This window comes from Odontesthes bonariensis, chromosome 19, assembly GCF_027942865.1.
Source record: "Odontesthes bonariensis isolate fOdoBon6 chromosome 19, fOdoBon6.hap1, whole genome shotgun sequence".
NCBI lineage: Eukaryota > Metazoa > Chordata > Actinopteri > Atheriniformes > Atherinopsidae > Odontesthes > Odontesthes bonariensis.
In genome coordinates this window covers 6,102,711-6,125,818 of record NC_134524.1, presented here as the reverse complement: position 1 = coordinate 6,125,818, position 23,108 = coordinate 6,102,711, and the positions used below count along the sequence as shown (strand labels likewise).

General features: G+C 41.1%; 1 protein-coding gene across 1 annotated transcript in view; it reads left to right on the top strand.

The window, feature by feature from the left end:
• Nucleotides 1-19,918, top strand: part of capn1 (calpain 1) — a 42,725-nt gene extending 22,807 nt beyond the window's left edge. The window contains exons 5-22 of the mRNA XM_075451389.1: nt 2,068-2,201; nt 4,719-4,887; nt 6,789-6,872; nt 9,017-9,102; nt 12,547-12,621; nt 13,389-13,549; nt 14,697-14,857; nt 14,957-14,968; nt 15,061-15,272; nt 15,883-15,922; nt 16,006-16,071; nt 16,385-16,442; nt 16,564-16,628; nt 17,288-17,356; nt 18,689-18,767; nt 18,857-18,973; nt 19,624-19,682; nt 19,803-19,918. Coding sequence (XP_075307504.1) covers nt 2,068-2,201; nt 4,719-4,887; nt 6,789-6,872; nt 9,017-9,102; nt 12,547-12,621; nt 13,389-13,549; nt 14,697-14,857; nt 14,957-14,968; nt 15,061-15,272; nt 15,883-15,922; nt 16,006-16,071; nt 16,385-16,442; nt 16,564-16,628; nt 17,288-17,356; nt 18,689-18,767; nt 18,857-18,973; nt 19,624-19,682; nt 19,803-19,829 — 1,674 coding nt within the window. The 3' untranslated portion in view covers nt 19,830-19,918. The remainder of the gene's footprint in view (nt 1-2,067; nt 2,202-4,718; nt 4,888-6,788; nt 6,873-9,016; nt 9,103-12,546; nt 12,622-13,388; nt 13,550-14,696; nt 14,858-14,956; nt 14,969-15,060; nt 15,273-15,882; nt 15,923-16,005; nt 16,072-16,384; nt 16,443-16,563; nt 16,629-17,287; nt 17,357-18,688; nt 18,768-18,856; nt 18,974-19,623; nt 19,683-19,802) is intronic.
• Nucleotides 19,919-23,108: the final 3,190 nt, after the last annotated feature.

Here is a 23,108-nt window from a genome sequence, read left to right as displayed (position 1 = left end):
TTGAGGATACTCTTGTTTAAGCTCATATTTGTTGAGGATTTCTCAGGCTTGAATCCTGGGAAACTGCAAGTCATGGCACAAATGTGTGGTAAGAGTTTGTTTGCTCCCACAGAGCTGTGTCGGTGTAAAAGAGGAAAATCAAGGTTGTGTGTGTTTGTTCAGGGCAGGCCTGAATTAGTGTCTTTCTTTTCTTTAGTTTGGCTTTTTGCATTGTGACTCAGCTCCTCCCAGACGTGGGCTCAGCTATGCCGGGCGTGCAGAATTCCTGCAGCACATTAAAACATAAACACTAACGCTGCCCTGACTGGTGCGCTCCTAAGTCACATAAACGCGGGTTAAATGCTCCAGGATGCAGCTAGATGCTCTCACGCACAACTCTGATGTTGTTTTTTAGTTGCCAAAAGCTCCACTCACCCTCTTCCTCTCCGCTACAGATGCAGTTACTTTGAGAAGGAACTGTTTCTCTCATAGGGTTGTGTTACCGCACCGCAGGCTCCCCCCTCTCACTGGATTACTGCCTCCGGGGTTCTGTAGTAGTGAGAAAACGAGCAGCGTTTCAGCCGCTCTTTGATGATTGTCCCTGAAAATAACAGAAGTTATCACAGATTTTAGGTCCTAAAGTGTGGAAGATTGAGAAAATGTGCCTAATCTCGTGTTTACACGTTGGTGTATTCCTGCAGCAGGCTTCTGTTTGAAGGCATGTCACATCTCCACAATGTAATTTACACCTTTATAACAAAACTTCAAGCGTTCTGAAAGTGTGACGGTCAGTTGGAAGCAGGTTCAGGGAGGATTATCTCTTAGATTAAGACATGATCGTCTGTTTCTCCATAGAAAAAACATGCCAAACATGCAGAAAATCAACATGCTACACAGCTGCTAAGTAATCTGTGCAGCTTTTTAGAATTCATGTGTGTTTTTTCATGTTTTTTGGTGTTTCCATGTTGCAGCAGGATCAAAAATAAACTCAGAAACTTTAGCTGCAACCTAACTGTCGGTCATAGTCAGATGGGTTAGATTATCAGAGTTGGGGAGTATGGAGTCTGTCCCCACAGCGGACACAATCCAGCACCACATGGCTCTCCACCATGAAGCCCAACAGCTTTCTTTCATGCAGCTTTTCACTGTCCCGGTCTGTGCTGCCCCCTGCTGGACACCAGGCCCCATGAACCCAACTCAAGAGCTCGGGCTTTGTTCAAAGAAGACTTTTAAAACCTGAAGGTTTTCTGGAAAACTGTCCACGAGCACCTTTTATTTCCCAGCCTTTGAATTAAAAGCCATCTATTATCTAAATTTAAGAAATATGTCATTCGTGTGCCTTGAAATTAACGTCGGGATGCTTCTGTCTTATCAGGCTTGAGAGGAACAAAAACAAGCAAATGTCAAACTGGTGGAGATCTTTTCGTCTCCTCATTTCAGAGAACTTAATTTGTGACATTTCACCTGCTGCAGAGCAACTTGTCTGATCAGGAAGATCCGTAGAGAAATGCACGGCAGGTTGTGAGCGTGCACGGGTTGAGCCTCCGCTAACTCACCCAGCGTGGGACTCTGGTTTCTGAGGAATTTAAATGATCGCTTTAGGTGCTGCACAGAGATTAACGACACACTGTAGATTATCAGCTGGGATCAGAGCAACAGGGTGACAATAATAGAATATCTTATGACTGAGTCTGAGAAACTGCAGAGATCTTTTGTTCTGTTGTTTTTTACTTGGAGTCGATGGAATTTGACCTGAAGCGAGGAAACTGTCAGTGAATACGTCTGAATTAAACTCATCTGATTAAGCTGTAACTGAGGCTTCAATCCCATTTGTGTGGTTATTTTTATTCTCATTTGTATTATATATCTGCCACTTCTTGTAAGTCTAAATCAAACCACAATGCGTTTCAATACATCTGATGCTCAGAAAAAGAAAGGTTTCCTTACTTTTGTTTGGCTCCAGGAGGAAATCCAAGTCGACTTATTGTGGAAGTCTGAAAGATAAAGTAAAGACCTGATTGTCAGAATGAGATGGAACCCAGATCCCCCGCAGGAACTCATAGCGGCCGTCTGCTCCCTGTCTCACAGTTCTGGCAGTTCGGGGAGTGGGTGGAGGTGGTGATTGATGATCGGCTGCCGGTGAAGGACGGGAAACTGGTGTTCGTTCACTCAGCAGAGGGAACCGAGTTCTGGAGCGCACTGCTGGAAAAGGCCTACGCCAAGTAAGACACCAAGACACAACTCTCATGTCACCTGGCCGAATTATGTACCCAAACATTTATCACTTAGCACATCACTGCAGACTGAGCAGCAGGGCTTTTTCTGTTGGTTTTCACACTGATGTTACAGCGATGCCCTGAAGTTAAAAGGCAAGGCATCTTTATTTATACAGCGCATTTCATACCACGGGCCACTCCATGTGCTTTACATAAAGACGAGGCATTTAAAAGAACAGCATAAAGCAGCATAAAAACAAGCAATTTAAAGAGAATAAAAATGAAAACACAGTTAAAGCAATCGAAGAAGAGGGGAAAAGAAAAATATAAAACAATTAAAGGTAGGGTAGGAGATCCTGGATTTTGAGTCCAGCGAAGCTGCATTTTGAAAATACACCGGTAAAAAGTCCCAACCCTTTTCTTCACTTTCCCCCCGAAGGCACGCCTCTAGAGTACATGAACGAGCACGAAGGTGCACGAGCGCTGTTCTGACAGCAAGCATCGATCGTTGCCGTATTTAGTATTTAGTATATGCTAACTATACGTTTAATAATGCTAGGTGCTAGCCAAGCTGGCTCTAGTTTAGCTTCCTGCCAAGCTTCTGGACGTGTAATTCGTTCACGGAGCAGGGTACGCACACAGGGGGAAGGAGGGGGAGGGAGGGGGAGGGAGGAGCAGATTGCAGTTTGATAGACGCATCAGAATCCAATCATCGTTAACGGTCCGTTCAGTATGACTGGATAGTGTTTTTCCTGGATTGTACGTTCTAGAGGCCACTAAAACTTTTCATATTTGTGTCAAAACTTTTAATTAATTGGTTGCAATGGGGGTGTGAAGAGTATTTCAAGCAATATGTAAAAAAAATGTTCCAGAAAAAGATCCCCTACCCTGCCTTTAAGAGGATTTATAGCATTATGCTTTAAAATTATTTAGAGGAACTCGACCATAAGCACACAGAAAGAGAAATGTTTTTAACCTGGATTTATAAGTGCTTCCAGTTGGGGCTGATTTCAGTTCTGCTGGTAGTTTGTTCCAGCTGTGTGCAGCATAACAGCTAAAAGCTGCTTCACCGGGTCCAGTTTGAACTCTGGGCTCCACTATCTGACCTGAGTCAGCAGATCTCAGAGCTCTGCTGGGTTTATACTCTACCAGCATGTCATTCATGTGTTCTGGACCTAAACCATTCTGTGATCTGTAGACAGAACTTTAAAATCCATTCTGGATCTGAGCGGGAGCCGATGTAAAGACCTGAGAACTGGGGTGATGTGATCTGATCTCTGTGTTCTGGTTAAAACTCGGGCTGCAGCGTTCTGAATGAGCTGCAGCTGTTTGAGACTCTTTTGGGGGAGTCCAGTCAGAAGACCGTTACAGTAGTCCAGTCTGCTGGAGATGAAAGCATGAATCAGCTTCTCCTGATCTGTTTGGGACATGAAACCCTTCATCCTGGAGATGTTCTTAAGTTGATAAAAGGCTGATTTGGTGACTGATTTGATATGATTGTTGAAGGTCAGGTCTGAGTCTATCAGCACGCCGAGGTTCCGGACTTGGTCTTTAGTTTCTAGAGTCTCTTCAATGACCTCCGTTTTTTCTTGATTTAACTGAAGGAAAAGATAAAAGATGTTAAAAGATGCAACAGCTTGACTGCAGGAGAAACGGTTATTCGCTTGGTGAAGATCTGAAGAAAACCTCCAGGCTTTCCTCCACTGAGTAAACAGAGTTCAGGGATTAAAGAGTTTGGTCTCAGTGTTACTAACTGAGGTTCAGCTGCTCCACTGCGACACCTAGTGGCCGTCTGAGGTCACACGTTTGACCTAAAGACATCTGGGCAGCGTTTTCAGACTTTTTCTTTGCACAAGTTTAGTTGTGCAAGATATTAAAGGGATAGTTCGCCTCTTTTGACATGAAGCTGTATGACATCCCATATCAGCAACATCATTTATGAACATAGCCTCGTTTTGGTGTTGATGAAGGTAGTCCGGCTAGTTGGCTGGGGTTTAAAAAATAAAGCGTTTTGCTTCTCAAAACAATATGCGTTCAAAAGAGTAATACATTTGCATCACAAAATCGTTCTCCAGGAAAAAGTCAGACCTCACAATCGCTTGGCGCTACTTTCTCTCCCTTTGTATCACTGCATGTCAAAAGAGGCGAACTATCCCTTTAAGGACATTTTCTAAGCTAACAGAGGGGAATTTAATTTCAATGTTTCTGCTTTAATTTGGGAAACCGTGTAAAAAGAGGTCCAGAGGGAAGCGTGACGGAGAAACAGTCTCCAAAAGGACAGATTTGATTAAAGCTGCAGCTGCCTCAGTGAACAGCTGGGCTCTAAGTACGAGTGAAGCACAACGGTGTCCATGCAAGAACATTCCTGCTGAGTTCAGAGAGCTTCCAGGATGAGTGTGATGGTCATATATGGCTGTGTGGTTTGATGCTGCAGCTGTTGGCTAACACGACTCAGGCCTTTTCACTTTCATCCCATGTAGAAGGGAACTCGGATCACGCGCTACATTTCTCGTTGTGTCGCAGGTTGAACGGCTGCTACGAGGCTCTGTCGGGCGGGAGCACGTCGGAGGGCTTTGAGGACTTCACGGGAGGCGTGACGGAGATGTACGAGCTGAAGAAGCCCCCCTCGGACCTCTACAGCATCATCGGCAGGGCCATAGAGAGAGGATCGCTGCTCGGCTGCTCCATCGATGTCAGTACTGCAACATTCATCCATCCTCTGACCCAAGAAAACAAGAACACTACACAGATTTATCACAGATTTATCACAGATTGTAACGTTTTTATGAGACTTTAAAGGAGTTATTTGGTTGTTTGTCAAGACAAACTGAGAAAATGCATTCATTTTCAATTGGGCCTCATAAGGAATATACGCGTTTCATGCTTATTAAATCATGAACTGGACGCCACCAGCTCTTTTTTTCTAACATCCCTCTGCGGCAGTGAACACAAAAACACAATTTGTTATAAAAAAAAGAACGTCTCAGAGAAGCTAAGGCCCCCTGCTCCCGCTACTTTGTTCATTTTGTCCCAAGAAGGGAAACCAAAGTGCAACAGCAAACCAAGGCCATGACGCCCTTCCTGTTGAAGCAGTTAATGTTGTTGTTGCTCTTTGTATGAATACAGCATACGGAAGGTCACAGCTGCTCCTATTTATGTCATTTCTGTTGATGTAACAGAAGTGAATGACATCTGATGACATTGTTTGTTTCCACCGCTGCCTTCAGTGAGTCAGCTTCTGTGGGGAAAGCGAGTTATGGGGAAGGTGTTTAAGTAAGAAATGGAAGAAGTAAGGCAGCTCGATGTTAAAGGGATAGTTCGCCTCTTTTAAGATTTACGATTTTGTGATGCAAATGTATTACTCTTTTGAACGCATATTGTTTTGAGAAGCAAAACGCTTTATTTTTTAAGCCCCAGCCAACTAGCCGGAACTACTTTCATTAACGCCTAAACAAGGCTGGAACTCGGCTCACAGGACGTATGCGTTCAAAAGAGTAATACATTTGCATCACAAAATCGTTCTCCAGGTAAAGTCAGACCTCACAATCGCTTGGCCCTATTTTCTCTCCCTTCTTATCACTGCGTGCTGTGTAGACCGAGCAGCAAACAACGTAACAGGTGCGGCTGTCGGCAGGCTGCAGGCAGTGATACGAAGGGAGAGAAAATAGGGCCAAGCGATTGTGAGGTCTGACTTTTTCCTGGTTTTGTGATGCAAAAATAGACTTCGTCAACACCAAAACGAGGCTGGAACTCGGCTCACAGGATCCCTAATATGGGATGTCATACAGCTTCATATCAAAAGAGGCGAACTATCCCTTTAATGAAAGGCTGTGTTAGCATACAGTTCAACAGGGTGGAAGTGAAGTCTCTCAACATCATCTACGATGCATATATGATACGATTGGGAAAACTGAAAGAAATCAGAAAACTGTCATAATTCTGTAGTAGAGACCTGATTAGTGCACGTGGTGTGGCTGACTTACACCATCTGTTACCGTCATGAATGCAGAATGATATATGCTTTGGGTCACACGTGCTGCCATCCAGTCAGCTGATTATGTTGCATGTCTGCAGTCAAAAATATAAGTAAATATTCTTAGTTTTTTAGTATAAATTGTGTTATTATAAAGCAATATTTTGCAAGTGGTTGTAGCAAAGCAATCAGGGGTTTACAGAGCTCGGCGATAGGTGCTGCTGGAAGTAAATTTGGGAGATTTGATTGGGAGAGAAACCAGGAGAGGGCAGTGAACATTGGGAAATAAAAGTTGGCAAGGATTCAGTGTGTCAAGGACGCTTGGGCAAAGCACTTGTTTGCAGACGGGGAGCAATGAACTGTTGTCTTGGTGAAGGACAGTTGCTGTAATCAGATGACTTCCTGTGCTCCTCAGTCCATGAAGGAGTGCCAGTGTGGCTGATCAGCTTTAAAGGAATATTCCTTTTTTTAAAACACGGCTCGGCCTCTCGGGACATCCCGTGCACGGCTGGAGTCGTGTTAAAACACATCTGTGTTTTAATCAGCTGAAACAACCAGTGACGTTCACCTAAATGATGATAATAGATGTGTCGTTGTGCGCTTTGGCGTCTCTTTTTCAGATCACCAGCTCGGTGGACATGGAGGCCGTCACGTTTAAGAAGCTGGTGAAGGGACATGCCTACTCTGTGACTGGTGTGGACGAGGTGAGCCTGAACACGGAGGAATATGGACCCAGAATCAGAAAGAAAAGGATGGTAGACCGTTGGGTTAGATAGTGTAATGCACCGTTAAACATCCATCCATCCATCAGCTTTCTGTACCCACTTAATCCAATTTAGCTGCCATCAGGCGAAGGTTGGTTTACACCCAGGATGCGTCACTGTTAAATATAGCCATCTTTTTTATTTGAATTTTTTTTAATATACAATATGTGAAGACAATAAATGCTATTTCCTTGTTTCAATCTTGCATGACATGTGCACGGCGTGAATTAGAAAGCGCTGATATCATGGCATCCACATTGCATCTCAAGCCCCGCAAAAAACTCCCCAAGCTTTAATGTATATTTACTTCTTGGTCTGACCACAATAAAGTAGACGAATGGTCTGAAACAATCACAGATGGCTGCGAAGGTGTGGCCTACCTGTGGATAGCGAGCCATGTATGGACATACGTTCCTGATGTGGGCTACTTGTTCTTTGGCGCTGTCAGCAGAAGAGGCATTCCCTTCTCCCTATTCATTATTGAACAGCAGTGTTCGCCGTTATTATTATTAATTATTATTATTATTATTATTATTATAATGTTCTGTCGGGAAGCAGTGTTCGCCGTTATTATTACGCTATATGCAGTTATGCACACTGGCTTGCCGTGCAAGTAAATCCGCGCACTATGCATTCTGTCTGGCTTTGGCACCTTGAGGTCGCGCCACCTTGTGGCAGGTCGCAAGATTGCAGCACGAACAGACGAACGAACATCCAGACAAAGCAACAGACAAACTCGGGCGATCACATAACCTGCCTGGCGGAGGTAATGAAGGCGTGAGAATACATTTCACCCCCCAAACCACCACCTGTTACTACCAAAATGCTTCAGTTTAAAGTAGGCGCTGTTCACAGATGATAACACACTTCATACCAAATTTTGCACAACTACTTTCTGTTTCTGAGCTTAGTTATAAATACCAAGTGTGTAATTTATTTTTTCCCCTTCTTTCCTTCTTCTTCTCTTCCCCTTCCCTTTTTCTCTTCTTTTTTTCTCTCTTCTTCCTTATAGTGACATACATTCAAGTGCATCAGAAAACAGACATTTTACTGTTCAATCACTAAAAGATGCCAAAAGTCTGTCCAAACTTTGACTTGTGTTGGATGTTGAACAATACACGTCAAACATGTAGAGCATTGGACTGATTTTCCGAAGCATGAATGCAAATCTGATGGACACAATCGTCCCTCAACGTTTTCCAGAGAGAAAAGGCCAAAACTGAAAAAAAAAAAAAACATCTGGTCGAGGGTGAAGGGTTCACCTGCACCTCAAACAAAAAAAAAAAAACAAGACATCTGCCTCAAAATACATTCAGAAGTAGCATTTACCTAAATCAGAGAAGTATGATGATTTAGTGTATACCAACTACAAAAATGTCTTGAATGCAGTTAGTATTCTGCACAGAGTTGGGTCCCAGCACATGCTTTTAGTTTTCCTCTGCAGCTCTCAAAGAGTGCAAACATTTGAGGCCAAATTTAGTAAAATAAGTCTGGCGACATTCTAGAAAACTCAATCGATCCGATATCGAGCCATCTAAAGGTAGACATTTTGAAGACACTCCATGCCAAGATGAGCTTAAACAGATCCAACAATTTTGCTTTAAGTTAAACTGGCACATGTGAACGTTTAATAAGGAACTTTGAAATATGTGCCAAGATGCTTTAAAACTGATCTGATGTGCAGTTAGACCCCAAAATGTTCATTTTGCACCATCTATTTCACTGTTAAATCCACTTCTTCAGTGTTTAATGCGCTTTAATTCAGACAGATGTCATCTAAACTGAGAGCAGATGGAGCAAATACTTTCAAAAGGTTTCCTTAAAGTTGACTCCTGATCATTCTAAAGACAAAGTTAGGTGCAAAGCACAGTGTTTCATATTAAAAATGACATCTGAAGCAGCCCAAACACTGAGCTACAGAGATCATGGTGCTTTTTCACATGAATGACGACCAGCTGACCACCAGATGGGCTTTTAATCTGTCATTTCCCATTTTAAAGTGGTGGGTTTGGTCTTTATTCACCTAAATGTGTGTAACAGCCTACAGCAGATGCACAATATGAAAGTCGTTTCTTTGCCCGCAGGTGGTGTACAGAGGAAACATGACAAAGCTCGTTCGTGTAAGGAACCCGTGGGGTGAGGTGGAATGGACCGGATCCTGGAGCGATAAGTAAGAGTTTACACAGTCATGGGGCCAGTTTGTTTCTGAAAAACTCTCGTCTCCTAGGTTTCTTTTAAAGGAGAAGTTTGTTTTTTTTAAACCTGGACCTTATTTCTGGCATAAAATACCTTCATCTACTCACCGATAACAGTTTGGTGAAAGTCGGCGTCCTTCGGAAAATATTTAGATCACTGGAGATCAGCGTATATCCATATAACGGGAGAGAACAGGGCAGAGACCATACAGCCTCTAAATAAGGCATTATCTGTCTTTATTTCACCAATACTTTAAGACCAATGAATGAATGAACGCGTACTATTGCACTGTTAGCTCAGAGCTGCCGTGTTGTTGTTATCGGGGAAGCTTATAGGGGGCTTTCTACACACGCGTCTAGTGGGATGATGTCATGGACCCAAGATGCAACGTAACGATCGTCATTTCCTGTCAAAACGGCAGTTTCAAGCTAGCTACAACTAGCTTGAATTCGTGGGAACAAAATTGTAAACAGCCGGTATTTTGTCAGGTTTTCAACACGTTGGGGATCTAAACGACTACTTTCTCGCCTGAAAATGTTTCAAATGTTGCTAAAGTTTACAGAGTTTAGAGCTTAAGCGAAATCAGCTTCAGGCCGGCTGATTTCGGCTCGGGCAGGAGGGAAATGCATTGTGGGTAAACGCTCTGCATACTGTCTGATCGATGAGTATGCAGTTTGCAAGTATGTAGTATGTAGTGTAGTATGCGGTTTCGAACACAGCCTTTGAGTAGAATGGACGTCCTTACCGGAGTGAATGAGCTGTGCTGCAGCAGCGCGCGTTGATGACATCATCCCAGTAGACGCGCGTGTAGAAAGCTTCCTATAAGCTTCCCCGATAACAACAACACGGCAGCTCTGAGCTAACAGTGCAATAGTACGAGTTCATTCATTCATTGGTCTTAAAGTATTGGTGAAATAAAGACAGATAATGCCTTATTTAGAGGCTGTATGGTCTCTGCCCTGTTCTCTCCCGTTATATGGATATACGCCGATCTCCAGTGATCTAAATATCTTCCGAAGGACGCCGACTTTCACCAAACTGTTATCGGTGAGTAGAAGAATGTATTTTATGCCAGAAATAAGGTCCAGGTTTAAAAAAAAAAAACTGAACTTCCCCTTTAAGACTAACTGAAGTTAAATGGACATTTGCTAGTTTTTACCTCGTATCTTTACATTGAATTAAATCTGAAAAACACTGGTTTGCTGAAGCTGGCATCGTTATATCTCAGCCCAGCTGAGCTCTGCTGATGTTACAGAGGCTCTGCAGCGTGTGACCTTCAGATTTCATCAAACATTTCCCAAAGCCTGCGTCCCATGTTTTGGAACAACCTCCATAGTTTAACTGTAGTTTCATCAGGAAAGATGCAACGATTTGCTCATGTTTCCGCTGTAAAAATGCTAAAAGCCTCAACAAGCTTATTGAAACCTTCTGGCTGAAAACCAAAAATAGTGTCTCGCTGGATCAAACTGTCACACGGAGACGTTCTGCAGGCTTTAGGATATTTTTGCTCGTGAGGTCAGCTGGCAGGTGGCCTTTGCCCCTCGGCCTCTTTCCACTGCTCTGCAGCTCCTGGATGAAATCTTTATTGTGTGTTCTCACCACAGACGTTAAAGACGAGGCTCACAGAGGAGCAGAACACGCCAGCTTGAGTAGAAATGAATAAAAAAACTCTGTTTTCTCCTGCTGAACGACCGTATGAACTGAACATGTGAGCACACGTGCTGGTTGTTCTTCTGTTCATCTTTCCTGTTTTATTTTGGTAACATCCTGTCCTTTGGTTCATTTCTGTTAGCTTTACTGTAGTTTCTGTTGCTAACTGGCCCACCTGTTGTCAGTCGGAGCCTATCCCAGCTTCCCCTGGGCAAGAGGCAGGAACGACACATGCCCACACTCATTCCTGAGGTCGTTTTATATCCACCAATCAGCATTAACGTGTATGTTTTTGGATTGTGGGAGGAGTTTGGAGTATCTGGACAGAAAATCCACAGATGCTCAGGAGTGAGGATAAGGGTGTAGACTGGACTGTATTTCTTTGCAATAGAGCAGAGATACTCACTATTTTTTTCACAAGAGCCACATTGGCAGCAAAATCAAGGGAAGAGCCACTTTTACCACAACATACTAAAGTCCCCTTTTTGCAAATATGCATTTCTACATATAAAACATCCCACAAAAAAAGAAACAACACAGCCAATACATTTTCAATTAAGACCACATTTACCTTAATACTGGGATGAGTGGAAGCTGGCGTGCATGTGCTTGACTTTCTTCATGTTGTATTTGTAGTTTGTTGTTGTAATCATAGTGAGACATTCAGGATGAGCATGGTTTTTGTGCTGGTTTTTGCCCTTTTTTAATTAAAAACCGATCCATTGTGCCTGCATCTCGCACTGGCTAAAGGAGCTAGCGTGGTCTGCGGTCAGGTGTGAGGTGGTTTAAAGGATAAGATCGGTTTTCTGATTGGGCCCTTGATTTCACATTACAACATGATGTTCTACTCACCCCTGCTTGTTGTTGAACATTTGGAGCTGTTCCGAAGATATTCGCGAGGCGTCTGGCTGCTCTCTTGAGATATTCGGCCATGAAACGGTTTCCTATGGGCAAGCTCATACAGGCACAAACTATGCTGTTTATAATTTATTAATTACTCTACACTAGCACTGATAACGTGGAGGTGCGTCGCTTACTTAAAAAAATCCGGGTTATTGTAATTTTGATTTTTTTTGTCGTAAAGTGGGTGTTACTGACGTCCTCGTCGTGCTACTGCCACAGACAGCCCACAGACCTGCTGCCTGTTTATTCATTCGGCTGAATGACCAACAACAAGCAGGGGTGAGTAGAACATCATGTTATAATGTGAAATCAAGGGCCCAATGTCAAAAAACCGGTCTTATCCTTTAAGTGGGCTGCGTTGCCAGGTTTAACAGTGTGCCCCCTTTAGGAAACACCATTAAGCCTTAAATAATACTTAATAAAAAATACTTAATACTACAAAAATGCAAACTTAATAGAAATACCTAATACTGTGCAGTGTTCGCTGTGTGTTATTTGAAAAAAAATGTATTGTTATTGTTACCATATTGTTATAAGCTACTATGCGAGTGCGAGCCGCCAATTAAAGCTGGAGGAGCCGCCCAATGAGTATCTCTGGTTTAGGGAAAAGGTGCTTTGGGGGGGTGTTATGAAGCCCTTGCACAGCAGGTGGGATTCACGTCAGCCTCAGCTGAAGCTCACAGAGACGCGAGCTTGAGTGCACGCTATGCTGAGCAGGAAAAGCAGCTGACTCAGTAATTTGATATCCAGGGACGGGGAATAGGATTGGGAATGATCGGGAGGGAAGCAGCAGATACGAGGAAGAACAGGTACACTGTGAGGTATGTTTCTGTGCAGTCACGCGTGTTCTTTGTGGACTCCTCAGCTCCAGAGAGTGGGACAGCGTGGATTGCTCCGTCAGAAGTCGGCTGCAAAACCGCAGTGAAGATGGTGAATTCTGGTGAGTCGAAACGCTCACCTGCATGTTTTATTTGTAACTATTACGAGTTGTGATAGAATCTGTGTGTAAAATATCAGTGTTCTTGTTTATCTGTTGGAATTTGTGGCTTTGTGATGGAAAATCGCAGTAAAATGCATTCATCTCCAGCAGACTCCATCACTGTAACGCTCTTTAAACTGGACTTCCAGAACGCTGCTGCTGGAGTTTTAACCCGGACTAAGAGATCTGAACACATCACAGCAGCTTTAAGATCTTTACTCTGGCTTCCAGTCAGTCACAGAATAGATTTTAAAAGCCTGCTGATGGTTTACAATCTGTGATCTGTTCAGAGAATATAAAGCCAGCAGAGCTCTTAGATCCAAGGACTCAGGTCAGCTGGTCCAGTCCAGAGTCCAGACTGAACATGGAGAAGCAGCATTTAGCTGTTATGCTGCAAACAAGTGGAACAAACTGCCAGTGGAGATTAAACTTTCACCAAATGGAGACATTTTTAAATCCAGCTTAAAAACATTTCTTTTCTCATCTGTCTATGCATGAAATATCTTTGAACTTATCTGGACTGTTGCTGGTTTTTAAATTCATTTAAATGATTTTATTTGGTTCCCTTTATATTCTTTTATGTATTTTTAATGCTTCTTCCACTCCCTGCTGCAATGCTTTTATTTTATGGAAAGCACTTTGAATTGTTTTGTACATGAAATGTGCTACAGATAAATTTGATTTGATTTGATAAAAATCCCTGAGTCAGGTTCATTTCCCTCCCTCAGGATGTCCTTCAGTGACTTTATGCGTGAGTTCAGCCGTCTGGAGATCTGTAACCTGACAGCGGACGCCCTGCAGCACAGCCAGATGAAGAAATGGAGCTCCTCGCTCTATCAGGGGGAGTGGAGGAGAGGCAGCACTGCTGGAGGCTGCCGGAACTTCCCAGGTAGGAATATTTAAGGTGGGAAAACGGCCAGGCGGCAGATGGAGGGATGAAGAAGTAGATAAAAAGCTGGAGGCTGGACACTGATTTACCTCATCTGTCTCGTGTTTAAAGATTTAAAGATCACTTTATTTTGTATTTAACTGTTTAAAACGTGCTGTTGAAGAGGGATGGAGGAGGTGTTTGGAATGTGGAGCAGCCACTCTTGTTTAAACAATAAGTTTACTTTAAGATGATCCCTGATAGGGGACATTTTTCCACTTGGGGTGTACTTTCTCCTCTAATTTCACACTGTAGATAGTGATACTCATCATATTTGGTCCAGTTGTGCATTTTTTACTATTTTTTCGAATTTCAAACACACATCATATACAATGCAATTTTTCATTGTGTAAAAAAAAAAACTCAAAACAAAACATTTTTGTCCCCTTTTAAAACGACCTAAAACATCTTATATTAATATTTTTGTTCCACTTTTTTTTTCGTGAATCCTTTATTCCACTTCATAACTACCAAAGTTTTCAATTATTTAAAAAAAAATTAACCCTTTAGATGACCATTTGAACTTTTTAGTCCAAATTTTAAGCCTTTAGGCATAGCAAAAAAATTAAAAATCAGTGTTGTTGCTGATCATTGACATTCCCAGACCATAATTACCCCCCCCTCAATTCCACTTTGGATTCTATTTATTGAAAATATAGCAGTTTGTGTTTTTTTTTTTTTTTTTTTTTTTTTTTTTTCTTACAGAAATTGGCGTTTACATCATATAAACCAGTATTTAAAGGGTTAAAGTTTTGAAAATAATTGAAAACTTGATAGTAATGATCAGAACTGAAGTGGAATAAAAGATCTAAGATAAAAAAATATTAACATATGATGTTTTTAGGTCGTTTTAAAAGGGGACAAAAATGTCCCTTTTCAGAAATGAAGTTGTTTTTTGAATCAGGTATGAGGGCTAAGATGAACTAAAACCTTCTGCTGGAATAAATGAATTGTAAAAACGTAATGCATCACAGTCTTTCTATCTGAGATGAAGCTTCTTAATATTTTAACCAACGTTCACATTTAAACAAAGGCATCATTCAGAATTTATAAAGGCAGAACGGCTGAATACCACATGCATGCTGAGCTTTTTACCTCCCGTCTGCAGCAACTTTTTGGCTGAATCCTCAGTTCAAGATTATGCTGCAGCACCCGGACGCCCCCGGCCAATCAGACTGCAGCTTTTTGGTGGCCCTCATGCAGAAAGACCGCAGGAAGAAACGGAAAGAGGGCAAAGACATGGAAACCATCGGGTTCGCTGTGTATGAGGTCAGCAGCTTTAAAAGCATCTTTTTCTGCATTTTTACTGTTTTTTGCGTTTATTTTCACTCCACCGTTAATGATAATCTCTTCTGTCGTTTTCTCCAGATTCCAAATGAGGTGAGTTCACCTGCTCTCTTCTGATCTTTGCATTTGTTTAGAAAATAATTGTAGGTTTTTGAATGCATGCTGACTCTTGACTCCACTCTCAGTTTACGGGGAGGTCAGGAGTGCACCTGAAGCGAGATTTCTTCCTGACCCACGCCTCCAGCGCTCGCTCGGAGCTCTTCATCAACTTGAGGGAGGTCAGTTCGCGGCTGCGGCTGCCAGCGGGGGAGTACATCATCGTCCCCTCCACCTTCGATCCCCATAAAGAGGCGGACTTCGTGCTCAGAGTTTTCTCTGAGAAGCCTGCAGACTCGGAGTGAGTGCCCATAAAAAGGAGGAAGTTAAGCTTTTTCCATCACGTTTTTAGGAGAAGATGGGTTGTGATTTGTATTTTTTGTGCAGTTGTTGATCAGAATTGAGCTTTAATATTTCTAGAATGGCAAATCTAAAACTTGGTTGGACTCGTGATGATTACTAGTTCTGGTTACTGCTCTGAATAACACAGAATAACACAAAGTACGTGACTGGAATGGGCAATGAAAACCAGAACTCCTGATTTAGAGTCATTGTCATAGAATAACCCCACAGGGAAAAACAGAAAATACAACATCCATCCATTTTCTACACCCACTTAATGCAGTTCAGGGTCACGGGGGGGCTGGAGCCTATCTCAGCTGTGATTGGGTGAGAGGCGGGGACACCCTGGACAGGATGCCAGTCCATCACCGGCCCCACAGAGATCCTGCACACTCACACTCGCTTCTGGGGCTAATTTTGAACCACCAGTTAACCTGACATGCGTGTTTCAGGAGGCTGGAGTACCAGGAGAGAACCCACAAATGCATTTTTGGGCATCTTTAGAGACAGAAAATGTTCAACCAGCTGCTAATTTCCAGGAAAAGTAACTTTTCCTCTTTTGCTGACAGGGAGCTCGATGACGACGTCGTAGCAGAGCTGCCGCCAGAGGTAAGAAGAGACGACTTTCAACACCGGAAAGCCTTCTTTTGTGCAGAGTCAAACTGTGCTAAACACGTTTCTTCATGTTTCAGACTCACCTGGATGAGAGCCAGATCGATGCAGGCTTTAAGAATCTCTTCAGACAGCTGGCAGGACAGGTGAGCACACACACACCTGCAGGATGGGAGCTGCAGCTCAGAGGAGAGGCGTACAGCTTTTGCATTGAATGTAACTGACATTAGTTTGTGCCAATATTTATCTGCACTCTTCACTTTTAAATTAATTAATGATTATTTTGATTGGGTTTTTTAAATTTTGTTTCATTTTTATTCATTTAATTTTTTTATTTTTTATTTTTTTATTTCTTTTTAATGATTTTATTGCCTTCTTGTGATTTTATGTAGCTGTAAAGCACTTTGAATTACCATGTGTACGAATTGTGCTCTATAAATAAAATTGCCTTGCCAATAGGACATGGAGATCAGCGTCACCGAGCTGCAAACCATACTGAACAGGATCATCGGCAAACGTAAGCGGCTGTGGAATCAGTTCCATTCGTCCACTGGAACTACAGGATTGGATTTTGATCATAATTGTAGTAATTAATTAGTAATTAAAATGCCTTGGATGTTCTTTTCTCATGTGAACAGATAAGGACCTGAAGACTGACGGCTTCACCAAAGAAGCTTGCCGCAGTATGATCAACCTCATGGACGTATCCTTGAAATGGGCTCAGCTCAGATTTGTTTTAGTTTCAACAATTTTTATTGATTTTTTTTTTTTCACAATGAATTATCGAACAGACAGCAATAACAATAATGAAATAAAATAAGTAATAAATAACTGCATTCAGATATCTTAAGAAATATACATATACAGTATATATTTAAAAAGGATAAATAAAATAAATAAATGTGTAATAACAATAGTAGTAATAGGTAAGGGTAAAATAGAATAAAGTAAGATTAATTAAAAGATAAAATAACAAAAAATAAATGAATAAGTAAATAAATAAAATAAAGTAAATAATGATAATAAGAATAGTTTGAGGAGGGAAAGGAGGGGGGTCCGTTCTCACTTCTGTATTGGTGTCTTAATCCTCATTTAACGTTTTAAACGAGTTTTTCAAGCTTTTGTAATATTCTAGAAAGGGGGTCCAAATCCTCTCAAATTTTTGCAAGGAGCCTTTAAGGTCTTTAATATCTGATTTTCTCAAGTGTAAGAAAGTGCATTATATCTTTTATCCATTTTCAGATTTGTTTTGAGCAGGTTTTCTTTTCTCCTGCTTGATCTCTGAAGCTCTTGTGCTTATAGAGACTTTAAAACTATGTTGAAAACCTCATTTCATGATTTCTCCTGAAAGTTTGGGCTCAGACGGACGGCAGTGGGAAGCTGGGGCTGACAGAGTTCCACGTTCTCTGGGAGAAGATTAAACGATACCTGGTGAGACTGAGCACAGTCAATGCTGCTGTTAACTCTGATCCAGGGAACTTTGCATTAAAGAAAACATCCAGTATTTTCCTACCGAGGCCCAATTTTTTCCCTTGTATTTGGGTTTAAAATGTGTTAAGACAGCCAAACTCGTATTCATGGTGCAGAAGAAGAACAAATTGAGAACACTGAGTGCTCAGCAGAGGCTTTGTGCTTGTAGCTGGAGGCCATGATCTGACCAGTGATATGTCAGCGCTGCTAACTGAGCAGCCAGCGGTGGTTAATGTGAAGATAACTACTCATTTGACCTTCACTTATTCATCTAATGTTAAGAGCTAGAATACACTGGAAAAAATGCCCCTCCAAAAATAAGTAAAAACACAACAAATACGAGACGTTTTTGCTTGAAATAAGCAGTAAAATCTGCCAATGGAACTAGTTAAAATCGGCTTGTCAAGATTTCTTGAAATAAGATGTGATATTTAGGACTTTTGAGGTAAAAGTGATCTTGAAATTGGCTTAAAAACCTCTTCAAATGTCAAAAAAAGCTTGTTTCATATGATATGTGACTCAAAACAATTTGTTTTCAAGACTTTTTCATTTAACAAGAAATTCCAGATGTATTGTATTAAACCAAGTCCCTATATCTGGCTGAAATAGTACTTGTTAGGCAGTTGTGTCTTATATTAAGTGTAATGAGATATTTGGACTAGAAATGAGACAAATATACTTGGTAAGACTTTGATTTTTTCCAGTGTAAGGAAGTCCTGTTGCCCTCATTCAAGCTCTTAGATTAATGTTGATGTAGATTCTCAGTCATCCAGGTTATTCTAACATATCTTAGCATTGGATTATCTAATGCCTTAGCTGGGCTTTAGCATGTTGAGGCTAACGGCTAGCATGTTGAGGATAACGGCTAGCATGTTGAGGATAACGGTTAGCATGTTTAGGCGAGTGAGCCACTGGATCAGACAGCCACTCAGCTGGGTGTTAGCATGTTGAGGCTAACGGCTAGCATGTTTAGGCGAGTGAGCCACTGGATCAGACAGCCACTCAGCTGGGTGTTAGCATGGGCATCCCAAGGCTGACAACCTACTAAACTGTCTATTGCTTTTGTTGCTAGCAGAGCAAAACTAACTGGATTAGCTGCTGAGTTTGTGGTAAATGCTATGTTGCAACATAACCAGCACTTTCACTACATTTGCAAACAAAGCAAGAAACAAGTTAAAAAATCCATCAATTTTCTTTTTAAGAGTGTTGTTATTTTTCTTGTTCGGTGTTTAACCGCTTGTTTCTTCTCTTTTTTCTGTCTGTTTTCTTCTTCTGTTTCCATGTGACCGTCAGACTATATTCAGGCAGTTCGACATGGACAAATCCGGCACCATGAGCTCTTATGAGATGAGGATGGCTCTGGAATCTGCAGGTAGTGTCAAAGAAACAAAACAAAAGGCTGCTCATTTAGAAAGTGATCACTCCCCTGTCTGACTGTGGCGTCCGCCTTCCCTCCTTCAGGTTTCAAGCTGACCAACCACCTGTTCCAGCTCATTATCCTGCGGTACACGGAGGAAGACATGGCTGTCGACTTTGACAACTTTGTCACCTGTCTGGTCAGATTGGAGACGATGTTCAGTGAGTCACGTTACTAAAATCCTCCTCAGCTGCACTGGAAAAAATGCCCCTCCAAAAATAAGTTAAAAAAAAAACACAAATACAAGATGTTTTTGCTTGAAATAAGCAAAAAAATCTGCCAATGGAACTAGTGAAAATCTGCTTGTCAAGATTTCTTGAAATAAGATGTGATATTTAGGACTTTTGAAATAAAAGTGATCTTGAAATTAGCTTAAAACCTCTTCAAATGTAAAAAAAAAAAAGCTAGTTTCATATGAAATCCGACTCAAAACAATTTGTTTTCAAGACTTTTTCATTTAACAAGATATTCAAGATGTATTGTCTTCAAACAAGTCCCTATATCTGGCTGAAATACTTGTTAGGCAGTTGTGTCTTATATTAAGAGTAATGAGATATTTTCACTAGAAATGAGACAAATATACTTGGTAAGACTTAGATTTTTTTCCAGTGTGGTCTCATTTCTCATTTCTCCTGCAACTTCGCTGACAGTTATGCTATTAAATTGTTGTTTAAACAAAGAAAAAAAACTTCCTTTTAGTACAAAAATAGGGCAGAATATACTAATCTGTGACGAAAATGAGTAACCTGCCGTTCATGGCTGTGCTGGTGAACCAACAGTGAAGCTGTTCTCTTTATTTCTCTCTCTGCAGAAACCTTTAAGACCATGGACACGGATGCAGATGGTCAAATATCCCTTAATTTCTTTCAGGTATGACTGAAGAGTCGCTGCTTAACCGTCCTCAAACACATGTTTTTTAATTGTTTATGTGTGTCGTGTACATGTGATCTGCTCATAATCAGTGCGTCCGTGCTCTTATTTGCTTGACAGTGGATCACCCTGACCATGTTTGCCTAGAGGTGAATGGACTCCTCTGCGTGGTGCTGCAGCTCCTGGTCCAGTATTTGCTGTTTCTGAAGTGCCTTCTCCCCCCCCCCGAGTCCCCCCCCCGAGTCCCCCCCCCCCCCCCCCACGCTGCTCGCTGCTGAGGGCCTGTGAACCTGAAGAAAAAAACAATCCAATAGAATCAAACTTCCAGTGCCTGCAATGCAAACTTGAGCGAATCATTTGTTGCCAAATAAAATCAGCCCACCTCTCCACTCTCTAATGTAACTGACTGTCAGGGGTCTCAGGCAGTTTCACTGGGATAAATGCTTCTTCCTGTTGGAAGAAGCTGCTTAAAGTTTTATCATGTGGTTTTCTTAACGAGCTTTTTGTTAAACAGGCCAAAGAGCGTCAAAGCAAACGAGTGAAGTCGTGAAATAAATCGACAATCAAAGCTGTCCTACAGACACAATGAGGCACTTTTTTCTCAGATTTACAGTTAAAACAGTAATTAATAGATTACATAGCGGGCTTGAAATCAAGCCTTTGGGGTGTTTTTCTTCACCAGGGAAAGAATTATTGGGTTAATGAGCTTAACAGAGTGTTACTTTTTCCTTTGTTTTCTAAGAATGTGCCAGTTTGGTCACCGATGGGTCTTTTTTTATTATTATTATTCCAGCCCTAGTGATGACATCCTTCTTGTCAACACCTCTTTATGAAGGTATTTATGAAGATTATGAAGCTTAAAGGGATAGTTCGCCTCTTTTGACATGAAGCTGTATGACATCCCATATCAGCAACATCATTTATGAACATTTTCTTACCCCCTGCTGCGTCCTGTGAGCAGAGTTCCAGCCTCGTTTTGGCGTTGATGAAGGTAGTCCGGCTAGTTGGCTGGGGTTTAAAAAATAAAGCGATTTGCTTCTCAAAACAATATGCGTTCAAAAGAGTAATACATTTGCATCACAAAATCATTCTCCAGGAAAACGTCAGACCTCACAATCGCTTGGCACTATTTTCTCTCCCTTCGTATCAAAAACGCTTTATTTTTTAAACCCCAGCCAACGAGCCTATATTAATATATGATATTGCTAATATGGGATGTCATACAGCTTCATGTCAAAAGAGGCGAACTATCCCTTTAACACTATGTGCTTCTGGCTCATCGACCTTGTGGTGTTACATGGGAAAAATGCCAAATTATCCAGTAAAAATGATCTTCTGTGTCTTCTCCTGAACAGCTTTCCTTGATCTCCATAGAAAACTTCCCGAGGTTAAGGCGAGAGGAGAAGTCGTCCAAGGGAATTTGTAATGAAAAAGACAAACTCGTTGATTGTAGCAGGCCTAAAAACCCGGCAAAAGATGTCAGTTTAAAACCATAAAAAACTTTGTCTGTCGCTAGTTGCTCAGACTTAATCCAAACTGGATTGGCTGGATGAAAAAACAAAGTACTTTTAAATGTTGCTGCTCTATGAAAACCGCATGAAATGAGGATCTTGCTTTCCTTTCGTAAAGGATTCAATCAAAACTGTTAAGTTTCCACATCGTGATTTCTTAAGTTCATGTACAAGCGCAAAAAGTGCATAAACCTGCAGAACTGCTTAAATATCTGCGGTCCTGTCGAGAGATTTTTAAATTTTACACTTATTTGATACTTGTTCCTTTTCCCCCTTTTGATTTAGTTTTGGATAAATGTTGGATGGAGTTCAGTATGTTCAGTTTGCCCAAACCCAAACTTCAGTATTGTTTATGCTGAACTTTAACGTTTAATGTTTGTTTTTTCTTATCAGGACTGATTTGAGCTGGATTATTGTAACTGATACTTCAGGGATAGGTTGGTTTATCAGAATCTGACAGATTCAATCACTTGCACTTGGGGAAAAGTGCACAATCAAAGGAAAACTGGTCATAGATCACATTAGAAGCTGCTTCGTGTTCACTGTCACAGCCTTAATGCCAAATGCAGGTGAAGTAGAGGGCTGCCACGTTTAAAAAGTCCACGTGATGCTGATTTCACTCTTAGCGTTTACTAGAATAGGTTTACTTACTTCCATGCCAAAAACACCCATTTCTATCATGCTTCACGTTGCTGCAGCACCTGTTTCTTTAACTTCCCCTGTTTCAGAGAGATTGCATTATATGGAAGCCCGTTTCCGCCACTTAATAAAAATACATTTAGAAATACTATCTCATAATTATGAGATACTAGGTCGAAATTATGAGATACTAAGTCGAAATTATGAGATAGTATCATAATTATGAGATACTAGGTCGAAATTATGAGATACTAAGTCGAAATTATGAGATACTAAATCAAAATTGAGATAGTATCTCATAATTATGAGATACTAAGTCGAAATTATGAGATACTATCTCATAATTATGAGATACTAAATCAAAATGATGAGATACTAAGTCGAAATTATGAGATACTATCTCATAATTATGAGATACTAAATCGAAATGAGATACTAAGTCGAAATTATGAGATACTAAATCGAAATTATGAGATACTAAATCGAAATGATGAGATACTAAGTCGAAATTATGAGATACTAAATCAAAATTATGAGATACCAAGTCGAAAGTATGAGATACTAAATCAAAATTGAGATAGTATCTCATAATTATGAGATACTAAATCGAAATGATGAGATACTAAGTCGAAAGTATGAGATACCAAGTCGAAATTATGGGATATCATTTCATAATTATGAGATACTAAATCAAAATTGAGATAGTATCTCATAATTATGAGATACTAAATCGAAATTATGAGATACTAAGTCGAAAGTATGAGATACCAAGTCGAAATTATGGGATATCATTTCATAATTATGAGATACTAAATCAAAATTGAGATAGTATCTCATAATTATGAGATACTAAATCGAAATTATGAGATACTAAGTCGAAAGTATGAGATACCAAGTCGAAATTATGAGATACTAAGTCGAAATTACGAGATAGTATTTCTAAATGTATTTTTATTAAGTGGCGGAAACGGGCTTCCATAGCATCAGGTGGGAGCAGTGCACAGGTGAGACGAGCCTGCACTCATCCCCGGGTGTTTCGGGCGCTTCAGGAGCACCGAGAGTCACTCGACTCTGGGAGGAGACGAACCTTCTGAGCACGCAGTGTACACGAATGTGTGCAAATCTCGAGCTGATATTTGTAGCGCTTTCTGTTTACAATTTGTGCCAAACTTTGTGTCCACCATCAGCATTAAGGGCCCCGTCATGAAGCTTTACTGGACCCTGCAGTCTATGCAGAGACGATTGCACTGTATCATAGGGAAAAATGTCAACTTCT